This window comes from Mytilus trossulus, unplaced genomic scaffold (genome assembly GCF_036588685.1).
Source record: "Mytilus trossulus isolate FHL-02 unplaced genomic scaffold, PNRI_Mtr1.1.1.hap1 h1tg000164l___fragment_2___debris__unscaffolded, whole genome shotgun sequence".
Lineage (NCBI taxonomy): Eukaryota > Metazoa > Mollusca > Bivalvia > Mytilida > Mytilidae > Mytilus > Mytilus trossulus.
In genome coordinates, this window is record NW_026963305.1 from 433205 (window position 1) to 456715 (window position 23511).

The following is a 23511-nucleotide window of genomic DNA, read 5'->3' on the forward strand; positions in this document are numbered from 1 at the left end:
TTTTTAATATATTTTTCTGAATGGTACGACTTCCCAGTAGAACAAGTTAACTTTTTTGGTTCCAATGCCGTGGTACGAGTTAACTTGCTTCCATATCTTATCACCGTAATTCTAGGAGGAACCCTAAACTGGACCCCTGTTGTGTTCACTTATCGCTACAGTGACCTTCGGTGCGAAGCTATATATAGAACGGCGGACCAGTTTAGGAGGAACCCCATTTCTTACTCTTTAATTATTGAAGTTCCTTTGGGTCAGAGGGCATGACTCCCTTCCGTACACACTCCTCTGTTTACATTGAGATCGTTCTTAATATAATACGGCATTTACGAGTTAATTCTTCTTGACGAATACTTCGAAAAGGGAGACAACTCCAAACGATAATATGGAAGCTTCCATTTCTGCTGAAGGGGTGTTATAGGTAATTTTTACGATGAAACATTTATTTTAATTTAAATTATGCATATGATTTAAAATTATGCAACAACAATAGCCCTCCATACGCAGAAGGACATAGAAAGAATCTCATGAGTTTCAAATTAATCAATGAAGCGGGGAAACACTCAATCTGATACCCCTTGAAATCAGGAAAACTACACGCATGTGGGGTCTCACTAATTAGCGACAAAAAGCGTCAAGAAGCGACAAAAAGAAAAATAATATAAGTGACAAAAAGCAACAAGAAGCTATTTACCGACAAGAATACATTTTGTCATCACATACATCAAAATATTTTTTTAGGATTACATTGAAAGATGAAGAAATAAAAAAAAAATCGAGGAAGAGATTGTGTACTTTTTATTATCATATTGATAGATGAAGAAATTAAACATGTGTAAGAGCAAAGGAAATGTAAACGCTATAAAATGAAAATAAAAACAAAGATTTGTCACCTTCCTTTTGAAGGATTTAATAAAACAAAAACATGACATATTATTTCCTTCCTAACTGTACAATTATTTTTTCCTGATAGGACCAACATTAGCTGTGGCTTCACTCTAAGGTAATACACAATTAAGAGCAACAAATGAGATTCACTAGGTGCGTGTCCTTTGTTTTATTGCTACAATAACATCCATTAACACCTTCATCAATTACCAGAATATACAATTATTGTACCGAATAGTGAACACCTGTTGAAAACTCAAGATTGTCATCAGTTTCCTTTAATCTTCAATCTATATGCATAAACATGATAAATGAGACAATACACTATAAAAATGATGAAAAATATTCACATTTTAATTATGTTTTCCTCTTGTTTGATTTCAGTTCTTAATTTGTATTTCACAATTTGTGTATGTATTTTCTGGAAAATTATGCACAAATAATGCATTTTGCAAGTTAAGTATATATTGTACAAAAATAGTTTTAAAAACAAAAAAAAAAGACAAAATATATTATTGTTCTAAAACACAAGTAAAAGTTATACCATAAAACGACAGGGTAAAGGTAATACTTCCTGTGATACCTTATAAAATATCATGTAAATAAATGTAGCAACTGAATTTCATTTTTTCCCCTATCAAAATTAACTTGGCTCTCAATAATGACGACTTCAGTATGTATATTAATGAAATTTATCCTGGTGAACTCACTTTAAATAAAGCTAATACTAACAATGACCACTGCCCTTTCCTCGATCTTGATATCTATATCACTAACGGAAAGCTGAATACTAAAATTTATGATAAAAGGGATGATTTTTCATTTCCTATCGTTAATTATCCGTTTTTAGATGGTGACGTTCCCTTGTCACCATCTTACGGTGTTTATATATCTCAACTTGTACGATTCGCTCGTGTATGTAACAATGTTTTAGATTTTAACGAGAGAAATTTATGTATTACTGAAAAATTATTACACCAGGGTTTTCGATATCACAAACTAGTCAAAACATTTACTAAATTTTATCATCGGTATAAAGACATCATTCGTAAATATAGCTCAACATGCAGACTTTTTATACGTTCAGGTATTTCACATCCAATTTTTTATGGAAATATTCTTTATAAAGCACAAAGGTGTCAGTATTCACCTCATAAACTTACAAAACCTTTGAATAGACTTATTAAGAAGGGATATAATTACGATACTGTTGTCAAGTCATTAAAGATTGCATATTTTGGCGTTAATATTGAGTCACTGATAAGGTCTTTGCGTCGGAACTAAACACATTTATTCTAAAAACAGTTGTTGGCATGACACGGGTTATGTTCTTCTCATATATGTTATGATGGTATGATACTAAACCCCTTACGGGAAGGATTGTGCCTGATGTTCATATGATGAAATCATAATCTTTCAGTCAGTTTAATTGAAGTCTGGAGCTGGCATGTCAGTTAACTGCTAGTAGTCTGTTGTTATTTATGTATTATTGTCATTTTGTTTATTTTCTTTGGTTACATCTTCTGACATCAGACTCGGACTTCTCTTGAACTGAATTTTAATGTGCGTATTGTTATGCTTTTACTTTTCTACACTGGTTAGAGGTATAGGGGGAGGGTTGAGATCTCACAAACATGTTTAACCCCGCCGCATTTTTGCGCCTGTCCCAAGTCAGGAGCCTCTGGCCTTTGTTAGTCTTGTATTATTTAAATTTTAGTTTCTTGTGTACAATTTGGAAATTAGTATGGCGTTCATTATCACTGAACTAGTATATATTTGTTTAGGGGCCAGCTGAAGGACGCCTCCGGGTGCGGGAATTTCTCGCTACATTGAAGACCTGTTGGTGACCTTCTGCTGTTGTGTTTTTTTTTATTTTGGTCGGGTTGTTGTCTCTTTGACACATTCCCCATTTCCATTCTCAATTTTATTTCCTGTCGTTGAAATTGTTTTCTTTTGCATATTTTTTTAATATTTATTTCGAATAAGTAATATAAATAAAAAAATGTTTTCTTGTCGCCAAATAGTTTCTTGTTGCTAATATTATTCTTCTTGTCGCTTCTTGACGCTTTTTGTCTCTACAATTCTTTTTGTCTCTAATTAGTGAGACTAGAGACATATATACATTATATATATATATATGTGTATTAGATATGTCTCTGGTGAGACCACGCATGGGCATTAATACATACACAATCCGCGACTTGCGATTTGGAACAAGAACGTTTATTAAATGATATGATGAATGGTTCTGCATTTCTTTATGAGAGTACAGTATGAAATATCAGTTTCATAACGGTAAAATATAGAAATACTCCTCTTCAGTTCTTGTGACAGAAATAGAATTATCGATCGGCTTTCAGAGAACTCTCGCAAGTTATCAAAATTTAGGAATTCCCTCTGACGTGTTTCTAAATTTATAAAAACACTTATTTAATAAAATATAAATACTGTTTAATTCTGATTTTCCGTATTGTTACAAACACGCATATAAGTCACGGAAAATATCACACATGAAGATTATGAGTAAAACATTAACAGGAAAGTTGTTTATGTTCAATTGTTTTGCTTGTTTTTACCTTTTAAAGCAAGACAATCATAAGAATCTGAGATGTTGCTGAATGTTTAGAATAAAACGAATGACGTGAGGGAGTGTATCATAGGGTCAACGGTAAAAGTCTACAGATTGCTTGACAGCAATCGTATCCCAAAAAATGTGTGGCGTGACCCGCCAAACCAACCAAGATGGCCACCATGGCTACAAATAGAACATAGGGGTAAAATGCAGTTTTTTGGCTTATAACTGTTTAAAGTATGTGTTATTATTCAATTAATCTTTGTGAGATATAAGGGACATTCTTTAACCAACTTTAATCTCGTCATTTTTTTTCTCGGACACCGGTACCTTAACAAATTGAAATAGCTGCTGCAATCTTTCTGAATGTTGTATGAATTGATAAATGTGTACTCAATATTTCTCCAACTTTAGCCATGTTTGGGGTACACATTTATCAATTCATACAACTTTCAAATAGATTGCAGCAGCTATTCCAGTTTGTTAAGGTCACCGGTATCTGTGAATATTTTGATAACCTTGATATATTTGAACATTGTACCACCTTGGTATTTTTGAACATTAATGAATCCTTTAAAACCCTGGTCAAAGTAGGGAAAATCTAAAAATTGAATTGACACAATTAAATACATAGCCAATATTATATACATAGCCAATATTAACAGGAATAACTGATGTGCTAGATTCATATATTTCAATGTTACACCATAATTCTACATCACTGAAATTTACAACAAAAAGGGAATATTTAATCAATTCTCATGAAATTTGTTGAAATTATTTCTATGAGCTCATTTTTCTTTCAGTTTTACGTACAAAGTTATTGCCTTTTTCATTTCAAACGATTGATTTTCCATTTTATTGACTGTCAAATGGCAAAACAAAACATACTTGTGACCAGAGACATACATTATATGTCTCTGTTGTGACATTCCAAATGTGTATGTCATGTAAAACATCTATAATACTAAAATTACGAGGTCCAAGTTGTCAGCAGTCATCACGTAAAAACGACGAATCAAAGAATTCAACTTTATATTTAACTAATATAGTACAAAGGTGAAGATTAAAAATTACACCACTCCAGGCCCTTTTGTTTTCCACGTAATTAATATTGCCAATAATTAAAAGAAGTTCCGGGTCGAGTCCGATACCGATCCCAATAGTATATTCACCTGTTACCTATTACCTTATCTGTACGTTCCGCATCTGACAGGCGCACCACCAAACGGTGTATTCAGTACTAATATGCTATATATACGGGTCATAATCACAAGGTTGACACTTCTAAATTGTCAAATTGTTACTTTTTGTAGTATTTTAATCAGTAAAACTTTCTAAGATAACAAATCTGGACTAAAAATAAGGCGTATAGGTACAGTTTTCAATTTGTTTGTGGGCATGCATGACATAAAATAGCGAATCAAAGAATTCATCTTTATTCATAACTAATATATTACAATGCTGTTGATTAAAAAATACTTCATTCCAGGACCTTTTTTTCCCAAATAATTAATATTACCAATAATTGATAAGTTCCAGTTCGACGGGTTCAAACAGAAAGATTTGAAAGCAGAGAAAACTGTGGCCTGATCTTATAATCGGCATGATAATATCAGATATCATGACAATACTAATACTAAAATAAGGCTTGCGCATAGTTATATACTTTAATTAATTCACAGACCTGCGATATCACGGGTGTGTTTTAGTTTCTTTTAAAATTATAACTTCAATAAACACTTCATCCTCACATTCAATTTTTATTCAAAAAGTTTAACATAATGCGTGCTCAAAATTGATGTGAAGCTATTACATTTTAAAAATGTTGTAAGTTTCAGTGCATATCCGATTTATTGTTGTCAACGTTCTTTCGCAAATATTCCATCCATACTAACATGACTATTAAGGAAGATTCTTTACTTTTTTAGTTAACATTTGATTTCTAAAACAAATAGATACAAAAACGTCCAATAAAGTGTTTGGTCTTTTAATAAGCAATACATTCACGCATAGACGTCTACTCATGCATTAAAGTTTATGGGCAAAAGATATGAACTTAATGTCTGATTACCAGTTCCATGACTGTAAACATATCTGTAATCAAACGTACAGCGAATCGTGTCATTTTACATTTATATTTTACCTGTAGAATATTAAACTATGTACATGTATTTACAAAACTTTAGATGTAATGTCCGGCTTACTTGCACCATTCAGCTTATGGAAGAAGCATATGTATTAAAATATGTTCTCTCTGCACAAACACTCAACTACGTACAACTGGGACTGTTATAGGTATATAGGAATATTTTTTTGAGACAAGTGCCTGTGATTATAGTCCCCGATTATAAGCAAATACATAATTATAGAAACTTTTTGGATGTTAATCAATGCAAGAACCGTCTCCAGTTATATCAATAATATTTTGATTATAATGATAATCTTTTTTATTCACAAACAAATTATTTATCTTTTTACAAGGAATTGTATATTTAAATACACAATTCCTTTTCATTTTAGAAGAGTAAAAAAATCTGGGGATCTTTTTATGAAAAGAACCCACACCAGTCGAAAGATTTATTATTTGTATGATCGTTATCCCGCAATTACTAACCATTGCGTATGAACAAGTCTATCAATGAAAAAATAGCATACACAAACGGTTAGATAAATGGAAACATAATAGTTCTACAGAAATATCTTATTTTGCCTGTTTTAATTAAAATATGGTGGCAAAAAATCTATACTGCCTTAAGGTATAAAACCACTAATTCATAGCCCCATTGCTTTCTATGTTAAATTCTTCAATTTCAAGCATTTTAATGGCTTCTTTGTCTTAAATTCAAATAAAGTGGCAGTTATTTCATGTCAAAACTGTACCTTATCCTGCAAAAATCAAAATACCTTTAATTGCATATTGGAGTGTACTGCTTCCCTGAAGTTTGATAGTACAAAAACAGGAACTTCTGATTTGAACAACAGGTCAAATGTGCCCTTCTATCAAAATTACATATACTTCTTTATAATTTAAATAAATCTTTCAACAAGGGTTCTACAGTGATCCCAAAGCTTTCTTTAAAGTTTTGAAACCACAAATACAAATATACCCCCTTTCCGACCGGGCCTGAATTAGTGGTTCTATACCTTTAATAATTCACTATTGAAAATCTAATTCTTAGAAAATACAAGTACAGGAAACTGACCACCATTCACAGTTGTGTTACCACTAACAGGTTCCTTGAATGTAATTACATTCTGATCCCCATCTACATTGCTGCATTGTCTAATTGCTGCTCCTACACTACCTTGTACGCATTCTTTCCCTTCCATAAAAAGTTGCAATGTATAGCATGTTCCGGCTAACAACAATAGAGGAGCTTTAAACATAAGAAATACGACATTGCTCTGGCATACAATGCGGCGATCAATTTTTCCAATTATCTCATTTGAAGTGGTTTTATAGACCTTAAGTCTTGCAAGGAATGACATATTTGCTTTACCATATACACCTACAGAGCGCAAATTACATGTGTTGTCTATTGTAAAAGATAGACGTTCTCCATCAATATTATTGCACAGCAATAGTGAATTGTTATTGCTTACCATAAATCTATTAACCACAATATCATTGTTGGTTTTGAATAACCTAGGTACACATATCTTTTTGTATCTGTTATCTTCAGTGAACAAAATGTCCTCAGTACTACTGATGTACTGAAATATCTTATTACAAAGTAATGTCGGAAGGATGTGATCAAACACACATCTACTTGCAAAAAAAGAAATGCTCATGAAGCCGAATCTGATGTGGGGTGTAAATGAGTCCCAAATATCACGTACCTCATTATTACTGCAAAAAACAGAAATAATATCAAACAGAAATTCCTCACTAACAACCAACGAATCTCTGCTTACAATCTGTACCATTAGTTCTAGAGGTAGAGCATAAAAGTCCTCAACAAAGTTGGCACCAAGGTATACAAATTTAGAATCTATGTAGTGAAAACATTTTTCCTTCACACTATTCAAATGAAATTGATCTGAAATTGTCAGAATATTGAAGACATTGGCATCACAGACTGCCTTTTCTAAAAAATAACTGGCAAGCTGCTAGTAGGTCATCAATCAAAAAATATGTACATGCATGTAGCAGATCAGCAACATTGGTATAAGTAATATCAATATGGAAGTCATATATAAAATCAATGACCATTTGCATGGTATCTATATGAAAATTGTTACAGTTGACTGTTGACTGATTATCGGCATCACTCCATTTATCTGATAATTTTTCCTAAAAAAAACTACTTGAGGTCTGCAAAATTACAGAATGGTAATTTATAACCTTATCATCTTCACAAACCAGTTGCACATTGCAAAACCTTCCTGCACGGTATGTCTCTTGCAGTCTTTTTGTAATAGTCATGGTATAACTGTAAAAGAATATAATCATAAACTTGTAATGATTTAAAGCTGCTCATTGCAAAATAATTAACCATATTTCAGATACTTATAGAAATAAACTTTAATAAAGGTAATATAAGCATTCCTGTTGAAGGTAAAGTTAATAAAGATCCATGGAGACACAAAATTTTACAAATTTGTCAGTGTTACTCACAACCCAGTGTCTCGCCTACTTTTGCTGTTAATCGCAGGTTCAACAAAAATCAGAAAAAAATAACAAAAATATTCCTGTCAATATCATCTTTTGTTTGTTAGAAGCTACTTTTAAAATTTGAAAAAAATCAAGGATAGTTTTTTAATCTATTGAATGCTTTAAAACCTTTTTTAACTGCAAACTGTATATTACATTAACTTGAAAAAAAGTCCATTAACAAGTAAAATATGGAAAAAATGGTTCAAAACTTTATCAAGTTTTCTTCCAGATACTGCCTTTTGATCATAAACAAGGTTCTGTCCAAATTTATTACTAATGCAGGACAGTTGAAGAAATTATTAATTTTTTAAAAACTTTAGCCACAGAGGGAACGTTATGTTTCCTGGCAAAAAATTAGGTCAATTTTTAAATAAATGCCTGAAAAAAATGCATATTTATAAAAAAAATATTACTTTTTCATACAATTTTATAATCATAAATAAGCTTCTGTCCAAGATTGGTACAAATCCAGGATAGTATCAGAAAGTTAATAAAATTTTAAAATCTCTAACAAGAGTGAATACAATATTTCCTGGCAAAGAAAAAGTTCATTTATCAGTAAAATGTGATATAACAGGATTTAAAAAAAAAAATAACTTCTATATATACTATCTTAGGATCCTACACATGCTTCTGTCCAAGGATGGTACAAATCCAGACTAGTTTAAGAAAGTTATTAAAATTTAAAGTTTAACTACAGAATGAATATTTGAAGACACCAGTGAATGTAATGTTTCCTGGGAAAAAAAAGTTAATTTATAAGTAGAATACGGAGAAACAGGAATTCTATTTTTACACAATTTACTTCTCAAAAATATCTTGTGATTACAAACAATTTCTGTCAAATCTTGTTACAAATCCAGGCTAGTTTAAGACAGTTATCAAAATTTAGAAAAAGAAAAACCACAGAGTGAATATTTATGGATCACAATAGAAGGTAGTTTCGCTATGCCTTGATTTTTCCACGAAAGTCAAAGACTCAACAAAAATCTATTTCTAAAATGTCTTTATTATTATTACATCAACATCAATTCCTTTACATACATATATAATGATACATAAATCTGACTACAATGTTTTTTTTATAGTAGGTATACTTCCTTATTTATCAGTACACCAATGTATGTACAATGTTATTTTCATTTACCGGTATATGCTGTTAATTCAGAAATTAATGCTTGCATTTCTTATTGATTATGATTTTTGCATTTTTAAGTGTGATTTTAATTTTTGAAATATTGACAAAAATCCTGTGTAATTCATATTAAATATTTGAAAATGCCAGTTTAAATACATGAAATTGCGATTCTAACTCTATCGCATTTTTGCCATAAAAAAAACATCACAATAATTTCTGAATTTACATAACATTTTCTATATATTTATACAGTAACATAAATACAAAAAAATGTACTCCTCTTACATAAGCCTATGCCAAAGGATAAACAAACATTATGAAACAGAAACAAAAATGTCAAAAGATCAAGTTATTTTTACCATTAGATCAAAGGTCAAGTACAAATGAAGGTCATGCTGATATGAGACACATATGTCAGTTCATTTTTAACGTCACTGACATTAATGTTGACAAACGAAAAAAAACCAGGCCTAAAAGCAACTAGAGGCTCTCAAGAGCCTGTGTCGCTCATCTGATTTTACTGTTGCTATAAAATCATGTAAAATAAGTTTAAAATTATAATTAACAGTAGATATTATAATGATATCAAAGATTATAAAAAAAAAAACTGCAAAATTTCTTTAAAATACTAACTCGGGGGCAGCATCCGAACAACAGGTTTATTAGATTTGTTTAAAAATTTCAGGGTGGATAATTTATATCTAATGGACCGTTTTACCACTGTCAGATTTGCTTTAAGTGCATTAGTTTCTGAGATATAAACAGAAAACTGCATTTAACTCCTATGTTCTGTTTATAAGAAAAGCTCGCTTGCCTTCTTTTGGTCCAGATGAGCTTATAAATCTGACAACAAAATCATATTTAGCATATAAAAAGAACCACAACAGTTCATTTATTGTTGAAATTAAAAAGTTTGATTTCTGTCCCTTTAAACATAAAAATCGAGACTACATGATGACAAGTCAAGAAAACAAATATGGAAGGTGTTCATAGGGACACAAAAGACAACCCAGCTAGCATATGATGTTATGAAGGGACATAACTCAAGAACTGTAAAATTTATACTGCAAAATTTTTAACTTAAACAGAGTTCAGTGGAAATAAGCATTATTTATACATTCCATTAAAGGAGTAGTCCAGTAAGGACCGATTTTTACCTCAAATTTCAGGTTCATCTGACGAAAGATTTTCACCACTTTTTAAACACTTAAGTGTCTATTTCATTTGAATCAAACAGTTTTTGTAAATAATTTAACTGATTTAGTCATTAAAAACAATCAGATTCAAGCTGAAATATGAAAAATCTATCAAATATGCCTAAAAATGTCACTTTTCAGTTGGTTTTTGTCAAAAATGAATGTGGCCGCATTCGTGTTCATCCCCAACCTTTATATATGATATGTATTATAATAAAATACAACTTACATTTCAATATTAGGGATGAGCACAAATGTGCCCACTTTCGTTTTACACGAAAACCATCTAAAATTTAACTTAAATGCTGCAATTGTGAAGATTTCAGTAATTTACCATGACTTAAAGATGCTAGTACCGGATATGTGCATTGTATTGTCAAAAACAGCCTGTATTGATGAAGTAGAAGCATTCTACTGTCAAATAAATAACTAAAAGTTTACATTTTAACAATTTTGTAAAACTGCTATATTTTGGGGCCAAAAACGAGTCTTATTGAACATACTCCTTTGTTCAAGTTAAAACGAAATTACTTGATTGATATTTTTGAAATTTTTCAGCAATATTTCCATTTGAAAAAGGCATAACTCTGCCACCAAAATTCAAAAATCCACATATACAAATTTTGAGCAAATATTTATAATTTAAACCTAGTTGTACTCAAAGAGTTGCACATGCAGGTATATTTTGTATAGAATATTTGATTTTATCAGGCCCAAAATATGCTACATGCAAATGCAAGTTTTCAATATAGAATAAAAATTGTATCGTATGCCCTTAAGATAGCATTAAAAAACATACATTTTCTGAGTTACGGTTAAAATAATACCTCCCCTTCACATGCAAAGTTATAGTAATTTGAAATCAAGCAAAAATGTCCAACATTAGAATTTAAGGAGAAATAAATGAATACAATTGTTTCTTAATAGCATTTAACATAAACATTTGCTGACCTAATAAAATCTAGACACACATATCACCTTAAATGCAGTTCAACTATTTGCATTTATGAGCCATATAATATATTTATTACCCAATATTGTGTCTGACAGATATTCAAAAAGAACGGAATTTAATTTGATTTCAAGTTGCCCAGTTTACACAGAATAGTCTGAATACTAGAAATTTTTGCTAAAATTGAAGGTATTTTAATTTTGTTCTTTAAGGAAGTCCGCTGCTCAGTTTCAAAATAAATAACTTTTTATAAAACTAGTATATATTGAATGGGGGTTAATTGAGGAATCAAAAAAGTAAAAAAAAAAATTAGGGGTCAATGTGCTTGTTTTAGAGATATTAGCCATTGAAATTTTGGCAGGAAAATGTTCTCCCTTGATTTTTCATAGCTTTGTCATTCACCAGTGAAGGTTCTCAAATACTATCAAAATTTAAATAAGATTTTATAAGACTTTTACAAATAAATTATAATTATACATGTAAAAGATTTATAAAAAGAAAAATGGGGGTCCATGGGCAACATTTTTAAAGGCATTTCAATGGATAAACCCACAGGATTCTGAAAATCTGACAAAAATTCCAAAACATGACACGCAAATATCCTTAATTTTGATCCTGTCAGATGAGACAGTTGTCTACTGGTTGATCAACCTAGTCGGGTAGTCACATGTACATCGATATATAAAGAACATGATAATATAATTTCATATTATAAGCAGCTATGTTTGACATTGTCAAACAATTTATCATTTATAATTGTAATTTACCTGACACTTTTACATGTACAGGTACATTCATAGCTTATGAACATCAAAATGCAGACTCACTGGCCAAAATGTATCACTTTTAGTTTTGTTATTAATTGTATATGCAATAATTAACAATTTTTCATATAAGTTTATGTTGATTCAGATAAGTTTAGTCTTCAAAGATTTTGACAGAGGACACATCATTCAGATACCAGTAACAAGTATTGTCTCTTCTCGTGGATGGATAAGGATGAATTCCAGACTTGACTCCCACAAATGAGCTTTTAAAATCTGAAGAAGAAAAAATAGATATTGAATTATATGTAACACATTAATATTATGTAACTAAATTAATTCATTTTCATTATTATCAATTTCCATGGATTGATAGAAAATAAAGGAATAAATCATGGGGGCTGGAATATATCGTGATTTTACCATGGGTTTGCCCTTTATGACAAATATCGGCATAAATTGACAACCCGTTGTTAAATCATGACATAATCCAGCCCCCATGAATTATTTCTTTTCTAATAGGTCAAATACGGCAATTGTTTTGAATCAAAACGATCTAGGTGAAGGCATTATTTGCCGTTCTCATAGATGAACGCACTATCAAATTGATGTAAAAGAACACAGCAAAATGAATAAGTGAGATGCTTAAACTGTACAACATTGAGATAAGTTGTGATGAATCTAAAGGACAATGGTACTTACATGTAGTATTAGTATACAAAAAATGGCTTATAATAACACATTTTAGCATCGTTAGTTTACGTTTCCTTGTTTGTAATGATTTTAGTCTCACAAGTGTGTATTTTCCCGTAAAATGCTTGTAACCTGATGTTACAGTTCTATGAAATCATGAAGCTTATTCATAACTGTGTCGCTATCCTTGGTGTGAGTGCATATTTATGTTTTGGTGATGGTGATGTGTTTGTAGATCTTACTTTACTGAACATTCTTGCTACTTACCATTTTCTCTATCTATAATAAACATGGCTCTTAACACTTTCACTACTGAATTTATTTTTTCCGCGGGTTTCTGTGGCCGAGGCAAATTTGCACGCTCAGATTCCCCAGCCTGAATTAATTTTGTAACCCGTGCTTCAAGAAAAGTTGCAAATTGAAAAACGTGCTCTAACTCGAGAACGCAGTCTCAGATCGCCTAAACAACTGATACAGAAGTTCAACAGGTTGCTCTGTAAAAGATTTTCCGAGTGAATTAAAATTAAAACAAAGAATAATGTCTTTACAATGCTTGAAAGATCGGTTTTTGTTACCTTGTTAGCTCAATGTTGCCAAAATGTCGACATTCGGATGTACTTGTTTACGTTAAAAATGTGTTTAAACGGATAATATTCAGCAAATAATTATTACCGAGTCTTCTTATTTATCTTATCACTCGTTTTTGTCATTTAAACATCGTCTATAGCAAAACCGAAGCTTTTTATCTCTGCCTATTTTAGTAGAATAAAAAAGCCGAATATGGTTGGTCATGATGATATTTTTATAAGTAGATAAAACAAATTTACCAGGGTCAACCATTATAATATATACAAGTACTTTTGTAGTTGGTCTTTTTTTCAAAGGTTTGGTGTTTTTCAACTTCCTCTTTATTAAACCAATATGCTACAGCTTTGTTCTAGATTTTCTGATTGTGTAATTTGAAAAATCTTTAATCACTGAGTATATACACTCCTACAATTTATTAAATAACTTTTTAAATTATGATAGATACTTTAGAATAGTTATCATATATATACATTGTAATCATGTGAAGAATATTTCTACTCTCATTACATATGTACACATATCTGTCATATGTTTCATCCTTTCTTGAGAATTCAGAGCAGTTTCATTTTTCCCATATCAAGTCACAAAACTTTAGATTTTGATAAAAAATTAAGCAATATCTTCCCATTTATATAATCAGTATTACAATCAACTAAGAGAATTTGATAACTAAATTATGAAATTTCAACAATAAAATTTTAACAAACAACAAGAACAAATTAAATACAGCAAACTTGATTTTTCTCTTTATTGTTTCAGTTTGAAGGCATGTGTGCGAAGTTATGTCTAGTAATGGCATTCCCCTGCTTACCCCAGCACAAAATATCTATTTATCAATCCTTTTTACCAGCAAACAAGACAACTAAAGAAATTTTAGATTGGATGAATGTTAAATAATAATTATGTAGGCATTACAAATTTAACTATCCCAAGTAAAATGAAACATACTTTTTTGAGCCATTGCAAGGTCTTTTGATAATAACAATAATAATAGATGTATAGGTCAGCCACCCCTGTTCAAAGTCTTGTCAACAATGGAAAAGAGGTAGTTTAACCTCTTATCTTGCAAACTGGCCAACATTTATTACAAATTAAACTTGACCAATATATATATATTATATCAAAAAGATATTTGTTTTGATCTTTAGAGTTTCAACTAATGAAACAACAGGTTTCATATTACAGAAAGTATCAACATTTTGTTCATGTAAACAAGTTTCATTTACCATGATGGTCAGAGAAATGAAGGTACCATAAAATACAAATGTATGGGTATACCTGTCCCTAATCATTGTACAAGAAAATATTGCGGTGACCATTATTGGATCTGTTAACCAACATAACTTAGTAAATGGTATGCAAGACCAAGAAATGCTTTCATTTCTGGATTGTAGCTCCAAGGCATTTTTTTTGTCATTTGGCCTTTGCCTTTGTAGTGAATATGAAAATAGGGAGATGATGTATGTTTGCCAATAAGACAACTATCAAACAATGTTCAAATACAGTGGATGTGAGCCACCATATGGCCTTCATCAATGAGAAAAAATCCATAATGTAAAGTCAGCTATAAAAGGCCCACTAAACATGAAAAATATTAAACAATTCGACTAAGAAAACTAACTGTCTATATATACATGTATATCTACATGTACTTGATTACAAAACAATTAATCTAAAATGAAAAGACAGAAATGAACCAACAACAACCAGTGAACTACATGCTACTGACTTGGGACAGGAAAATAATGAGTGTGCCAGGGTTAAACATTTTCGTGAGCGCTCAACCTTTCCCCCTTATCTTGGATAGTGTCATAACAGCACCTATAAAAATCAGGGGAAAATTTAAAGTTATCAACTTTGACTTTGTTAATTTAGAATGCATTCAAGAAAAGGATTGTCAATATAAAGTTGCCTGAAATCTGACACCTCCTTTTCAGCACCCATGACATGACTTAGCACAGTATTTCCACAAGGAGCAAATATGTGTGTAGACCTTTTTCAACACTAGTCACTACTAATCTCATTGGTTGTGCCACCAATCTCCTCACCAATTAATATTAACCTCCTGCTCCCCTTTGCCTTTCTCATTTATATTTGACTCACTGTAGCCCTCACTATTATCTTTCCCCTGCCAATTCTGAACCTTTTCCCATAAAGTTAGACCTCTTGTCACTGAACCGGCAAATTTTAGTTTCGTCTGACAACATTTTCACACTGCAATCATACTAGCAGACGAAGTTTCACTTCCTAAACTACTTTCAATCTTGTGTATTGTTCTCCCGTACATTCACAGCCCTGTCCGCTTATTTCACCCGATACTCAATCAAAGTGTATGTGTCACCCGAGTATCAGCATTTCAAAGCCATATCTCTGTTCCCTCGAAATCGAGAATTGTTTTTGTAGCAAAGCCACGAACGCGAAAAAACTTACTTGTCTAGTTCCGATTTGTGGGGGGAATCAAAGGCTTTTAAAAGATCGCCATCATATGTATTTAAAATATAGTAAACCTTTTATTTTTATTATATAATTAAAACTACCTAAGAATTATAAAGGGCTTCATCAAAACACAGAAAACAGCTGTACTTCCACTCCTCGTTATCGAGAGGAGCCATTTTGAAACCCCACATGACCTCAAAACGTGTTTCCGGTTCTAATTTTAGAAAATAAAATTTTCCGATTTGATTTATTTACCTTTCACGATGCTTTTAATGCTGTTGAAGAACTGAAATAATACCCTCAGATATCGTAGATTTTAATTGAAACATTGATTTCAACTGTTAACAACGGTAAATAGCGTAAAATTGCGGCTTTTGTTGGGACAACATTTATGTATCCTGAAAGATACGCTCGCCCTGCGCATCCGCCCTTTGCATTGTGTATCCTGAAGGATACACTCGCCGCGAAAGGGTTAAGTGACAGAGGAAAAAAATTTACAAAAGTTTACCAAATTAATGAAAATTGTTAAAAATTGACCATAAAGGGCAATAACTCCTTAAGGGGTCACTTGACCATTTTGGTCGAGTTGACTTATTTGTAGATCTGACTTTGCTGAACCTCATTGCTGTGTACAGTTTATCTCTATCTATAATAATATTCAAGATAATAACCCAATACGGCAAAATTTCCTTAAAGTTACCACTTCAGTGGCAGCATTCCAACAATTACCCCTGAATTGGTAATTTTAAGGAAATTATAAAGTTTTTTTCGGTATTATCATGAATATTTTTATAGATATACATAAACGGTAAACAGCAATAATGTTCAGCAAATTAAGATCTACAAATAAGATTCAATGACTAAAATGGTCATTTGACCCCTTAAGGAGTTGTTGCCCTGTATAGTAATTTTTTACCAATTTTTGGTAATTTTTTGTACTCTTCAAAATCTAAAACTACTGATTCAAATTTAACCATACTTGGTCATAATCATCATTGAGGTATCTAGTTTAGAAATTGAGGGCGGTGACCCTGCCAACTAACCGAAATGGCTGCCATGGCTAAAAATAGAACATAGGGGTAAAATGTAGATTTTGGCGTATAGAGCAAATCATACACAGGGGTTAATTTGTTTCGCAAGTCAAGATTTATCTGCCCTGAAATTTTCAGAAGAATCAGACAACTGGTTCTTGGGTTGCTGCCCCTGAATAAGTAATTTTCAGGAAATTTTCCTGTTTTTGGTTCTTATCTTGAATATAATAATAAATAGAGAAAAAACAGGGAACAGCAATAATGTTCAGCAAAGTAAGATCCACAAATAAGTCAACAACACCAAAAAGGTCACTTGACCCCTTAAGGAGTTATTGGCCTTTATAGTCCATTTTTATTTATTTTGTAAATTTTTGTAAATTTTAACAAAATAGTTTCCTTTAAAATGGGCCAAGTTCATTATAAATTTTTATAATTGTAAGAAGCAAGAATGTTAAATAAAGTAAGATCTACAAACACATCACCATTACCAAAACACTATGTGGCATTGTCATGAATCCATCTGTGTCCTTTGTTTAATATGCACATAGACCAAGAAGAGCGACACAGGCTCTTAGGAGCCTCTAGTTTATTTTATATTTGATGGTTTGAAAAAGTCTGCATACCTGCAATTAACAGAAAGTTGTACTTAGTGAACATTTAGTTTTGTGATGAACCTATAACCATGAAATCACGGAAAATTGGTATCTATATTAGATAATAATAAATCCATAGTAACTTTCAACCTTCATTGCAGTGATTGAAAATATCACCATTTCCATTCTTTCATACATATGAAACCTATCAGTTTGTTGTTGTAATTATGATTTTTCATCATAGTTCAAACAATTTGATAATGAGTAGTAAATACTCTTATTTTAGTGGAAATCTGCTAATTGCAACTTGTATACCAAATCAATTTTAGTGTAATAAATTAATGTGGATGACTTTTACTATAATAGTAGGGACTCTGTTGGAACGTCACGTTAAAAAACCTATATCTGCCGCAATGCATTTTTTGCATTTGCAACGTTTTTGTAACTGCAAAATAAACAACTTTTCCCTCACTGTAAAAAATAAATAAAAATAGCTTGAGAAACTACAGTATCTGCGCTTTTCAATTCAGTAATAATCTTATATTTCAACGTGTATATTAGCTTGCAGTAAATATTTGAACTACGATAAGAGTTGCCGTAAACGTCAGTTTTCAGCTATCGAGACAGACAAATGCTAACCCTTTCCGTTCCTCGCGCTATTTATAGAAAGGTAAACAGACAACGAAAATTGACACACAAATGCAGAAATAAACCAGGAATCTGATTTTGTAAGTATCTCGAGTAAAATTGTAGAAGAAGGTAGGAAATTATTAATATTAACGACATTTTCTTAATGTTTTTGCCAAAAATAAGTGTTATTTCCAAAAATAACGGGGGGATCCATACTTTATTAAATCTAGAATATTTTCTCCGTAAAATCATGTTGGATATGTGTTGATCTGTTCTACATGAGCAAGGCGCGACCCTGTTAAAGATGGTATGTTTCGTCTAAGAAAAGGAGAAAAAAGATAGCCGTGAACGTTCACGACGTTGCAAACCACATGAAATATTTTCTCATTGGAATTATAAAATCGGCGCTCCGTAGAAGTGTCTATACAAATACAAATACAAATATTTTATTGGCACAAACACAATTACAATAATTGGCAAAGGCCCATATTACAGTGCATTACAACAATGAATACAGCATACATTTACTAGTATTTAAATATGTTATAAATAAGAAGCTAAAATCTCGTTTCTATACATCAGACATTTATGTATATAAGAACTAGTCACTTTCAGGACTTTTAAAGAATTACTATTAATACAACTATTAATATTTAGCTGATTTTCACTACAACATGTAGGAAGTATATTTAATATCTTATTTTTAAAGTTAAATCTATAGTTTGAAAAAAATTCACATTTCAGTAAAAAGTGATTTTCATCTTCTACCTCACCTGATTTACATACATTACAAACTCGTTCGTCGGTGGCTAAACCTAGATATCGCCCCTTTTCAATAGCAAGATTGTGTGCACTCAATCTAATTTTACACAGAGATGACCTTTCTAATCTATTACTTAGAACATCAACATAAGAACTACGCTGCTTTGAATTATGAAATTGTTGGTAAAATTTTAGTTTTGATGAATCATGAATTTTTGATGATTGATCCTGTGTGCACTGATCAATCACTCGTTGTTTAATACTTGGTAGATATTGTTTAATAGAAAAGTTTCCCCCAGCTAGGTTTGAAAATCCTAGATTGTTAAAAATAGAATAAAGTTTCTTTGTCCAGGGGTTATTTTTTTCAGTTGCCAGAAAAACTTTGGATATAAGTGCGTTTTCAGACCTTAAAATATGATCATAAAACTTAATACAAGAAAATGATATTTTTGAGCATAACGGTAGCCTGCAAAGTTCAGCTCTACAAGCAGCATTAATTGCTTTACAATGAACACCTAGAATTTCTTTTATGAATTTCATATGGAATTTTTCCAAAATGGAATTGTCTCCCGAATTATCAAAAACACCCCAAATCTCACTACAATACAGCAATATGGGGCTTACTAATGAATCAAATAATTTTTCTAAAAGTTTACAAGGATTATCCAATCCAATTGTTTTTTTAATCTTAAAACATGCTTTCCTAGCTTTTTCCATTAGTAAGGATACAGCTAAGTTAAAGTTGCCATTACACTTTAACATTATTCCCAAGTAGCAATATTTGGAGACAGTTTGTATGACATTATCATTATAAAAAAACTCATTTAGATATGTTTTACCATTAGAGTTAAAAACTAAAACCTTTGATTTTTGAACATTAACCTGTAGCTTCCAATTTGAGCAATATGTACTAAGAGTATTGAGACTGGCTTGCAAACCAGTTTTGCTTTCTGATAGTAATACAATATCATCAGCATATAATAAACAATTTACAGACAAATCACCAACTCTGACTGGTTCACAGCTACCATTGAATAAATCTTTTACAACATCATCAATAAAAATATTATATATGTCTCTGTCGACAGTGATGGTTTGTAATTCAGACATATTGGGTTATCCTCGAGTGATTTCGAGCGAATGATTATCAGTGTGAAGAGTATAATACTCCAGTTTTCTTTGTGAAGAAACTGAGGCACTATGCGGGATAATAAATAAAAATAGCTTCATTCAGAGTCGGCATGACAATTAAAGCTATATAGTTCCATATATTTTTTAACTGCCATAATATAATTCCAAATGAACTGCATTATATAGTTAGATGACAGAAGGCTATATTTAATACAACTTTGATATCGGTGATTAACAATAATTTTTTAATTAATACTTTGATTCAATTTCTTCACAAAGAAAACTGGAGTATTATACTCTTCACACTGATAATCATTCGCTCGAAATCACTCGAGGATAACTATTATCGACAGCAGAGACATATATACACATGTGTATATATGTCTCTGTCGACAGTGATGGTTTGTAATTCAGACATATTGGGTTAATTCCCTTTCCAGGTAAAACTATTGAGGCACTATGCGGGATAATAAATAAAAATAGCTTCATTCAGAGTCGGCATGACAATTAAAGCTATATAGTTCCATATATATTTTAACTGCCATAATATAATTCCAAATGAACTGCATTATATAGTTAGATGACAGAAGGCTGTAATGTTTATACTATTTGCTATCAGAGAAAAGAATATAATTATATAATTCTTATATCATTTGCATATCTATAAATACTTGAATTGGATTGGTCAAGAAGAATTTTTCTCTTGGTTTACACTTCGATAAACCATGTTTCCGAAACTACTTTTGTAGTCTATTCATGCGCGATACACATTCTTGCAGGGATACTGAGATTTTCAGCAAGTTGAGATTATTAAACAATTGGCATGACAGTTGTTTCTATTCTTATGCATATATAATCCAAAAAAAGAAAAAAAGTAAATGCACTAAAGCTTCGAAAATGTATAAAAAATGAAATTTAAATAAAATTCCGGGAAATTTCACGAATGAATTGGCGAATTTACGTCATGGCAAAACACGACGTCATACGGTTGAAAACTTTCAGACGGAAGATTATTTCGTTACTATTACGCTTCAAATTCGGAAAGTATCTAATAAAAATGAAGTTTTTGAGGTAGGTGCTAGTTAATTTTAGACTCTTTTGCATTTATCGAACATTTAAAAGTTTTTTAGAAAGTCAAGATGCATCTGATGGTACATATAGTAGCCATCAAAGTTATAATGTAAACTAATAATCGCGTATGTTTGGCTGAAGAATTATAAGGATTAAACACATTTTTTCTAGAGGTTATTGATGTGTAAACCGGGTCTCTAACTCACAAACTTGACATAAAAGTCCTTCGGACTTTTATTCAGTTTGTGAGTTAACCGCCCCGGTTTACACATCAATAACCTCTAGAAAAAAATGTGTTTAATCCTATAGTAAATTGTCAAATAACAATTATTAAGTAGTATTTTTTTTTTATTATTATTTTCTTGTTTGTAATTTATATGTACCGAAGGGCCCTTTAATTATAAATACTAGTAGAATGATTTTATTATTTGATTTGTAGTTAAATATTGTAAAAATATTTATTATAAAAAGGAAGATGTGGTATGATTGCCAATGAGACAACTCTCCCCACTAAGTTAAGAGACACAGAAATTAAAAACTATAGGTCACTGTATAGCCTTCAACAATGAGCAAAGCATGTACCGCGGCATAGAAAGCTACAAAGGGCATTGAAGAGACAATGTAATTACACGAGAAAACTAACGACCTAATTTGTATACATAATGAACAAATTCAAACATCATCATTTACATGTATGTCATAGACAAACGACAACTACTGAATAACAGGCTCCTGACTTGGGACAGGCACATACATACACAATGTGGCGGTCGGAAATATGTTAGCGGGATCTTAATTAAGTCCATTTGCTGCCATTTGATATCGATAGTTTATTGAAAAAATATATAATATGTCTCAATATATTTGAGTATGATAAATTATTGATAAATAAATGTGACCGAACTTACAATGGCAATTGCTGGTAATCATTTGATACCTCTGTTGCATAGATTTATATTTGAAGTACAACAGTGACCACCAAAATTACAAACTTATTAGTTAAAAGCAGCAACCTTTCCCGTTAATACATTTAATTTAAAGAACATTTGTAAAGGATCAAATCAAAGAAATTGCAGATCTAAACAGTATTTGATATATTTGTTTTGTATCCTCCTGAATATAATGAAATATTTGCAACTGGGCATTAATTAACTAATCTATATCTTTGATCCTCCTGAATATAATGAAATATTTGCCACTGGGATTAATTAACCAATCTATATCTTTGATCATCCTGAATATAATGAAATATTTGTGACTGGGCATTAGCTAACCAATCTATATCTTTGATTCTCCTGACTATAATGAAATACTTGCCACTGGGCATTCATCAACCGATCTCATATTCTTTACAAGGAAGATTCTCCTTTCTTTTTTTTTAATATTATAAAATGAAAAAGAGTTTATATAGGTATAGAACAAATGGTTTTTATTTCTACTATTTTATACTTTCAGGCTGTGAAACAACTGCTGAGCAATAAGATGGAACTAGCTGTTTGATGGTGTTTGATGAAGGATTTTTTTTTATTCAGACTTAATTTAGAACATTTTGAAAAATTAGTCTGTCTTGTCTTTGTACTTGTTATATAAAGCCAACGTAAAAAAAACCAAAATAAAGCATTTTATTCTTGATCTTTTATTATGATTTAATCTTTTCTTGGCTGACATGGCATTCACGATCTATAGATATAAGAAGATGTTGTATGAGTGCCAATGAGACAACCTTCCATCCAAGTCACAATTTGCAAAAAAAAAACCATTATAGATCTAAGTACTGTCTTTAACACGGAGCCGAAGTAGGCTGACACTGAACAGTAAGCTTCAATCCCTTTAATGAATGTGACCTACATAATTGTACTATTCGCTGGATTTGTTATAGCATGAGCAACACGATGGGTGCCACATGTAGAGCAGGATATACTTACTATTCCGGAGCACCTGAGACCCCCAGTTTTTGATGGTGTTCGTGTTGCCTATTCTTTAGTTTTTCATGTTGTGTCATGTGTACGATTGTCTGTCTGTTTATCTTTTTCATGTTTAGCCATGGCGTTGTCGGTTTATTTTCGATTTTCGATTTATGACTTTGACAGTTCCTCTGGTATTTTTCGCCCCTCTTTTTTAAAAGGCCCTAAAATATGACTAATATAAAACCATTTAAAATTGCATTTATATTAAATTCTTTCTTTTGTCACTGCTATAAGACCTGCTCCATTATGATGGGTTGGGGTTCAGAGGGGTCCAATTACTAAATTCCGAGTTTACTTTTATCCATCTCGATTTCCAGGGCCTTATTGGACAATATCTCATCTCAAAATCCCGATAAAATTACATGTTTTTATATTTTTGGATAATACATTGATTGATGAATGTGCACTGTTCAAAGCAACCAGTCTGAGTGTCTGTTGTGCA

The 23511-nt window shown here is 31.4% G+C and overlaps 1 protein-coding gene and 1 long non-coding RNA gene across 2 annotated transcripts; one reads left to right on the forward strand and one right to left on the reverse strand.

Annotated features, from left to right (window-relative positions):
• The first annotated feature begins 17873 nt into the window (after window positions 1-17873).
• Window positions 17874-22734, forward strand: LOC134700625 (uncharacterized). Its single transcript, XR_010103947.1, has 2 exons — window positions 17874-18236; window positions 22558-22734. It is a non-coding gene; the product is annotated as an uncharacterized LOC134700625 (long non-coding RNA).
• On the reverse strand, window positions 18577-20449 carry LOC134700624 (uncharacterized). Its single transcript, XM_063561992.1, has 2 exons — window positions 20400-20449; window positions 18577-19924 (listed from the first exon to the last, which is right to left on the reverse strand). Exons 1-2 carry the CDS (start codon window positions 20447-20449, stop codon window positions 18682-18684), a joined length of 1293 nt encoding a protein of 430 aa, XP_063418062.1. The 3' UTR covers window positions 18577-18681.
• Window positions 22735-23511: the final 777 nt, after the last annotated feature.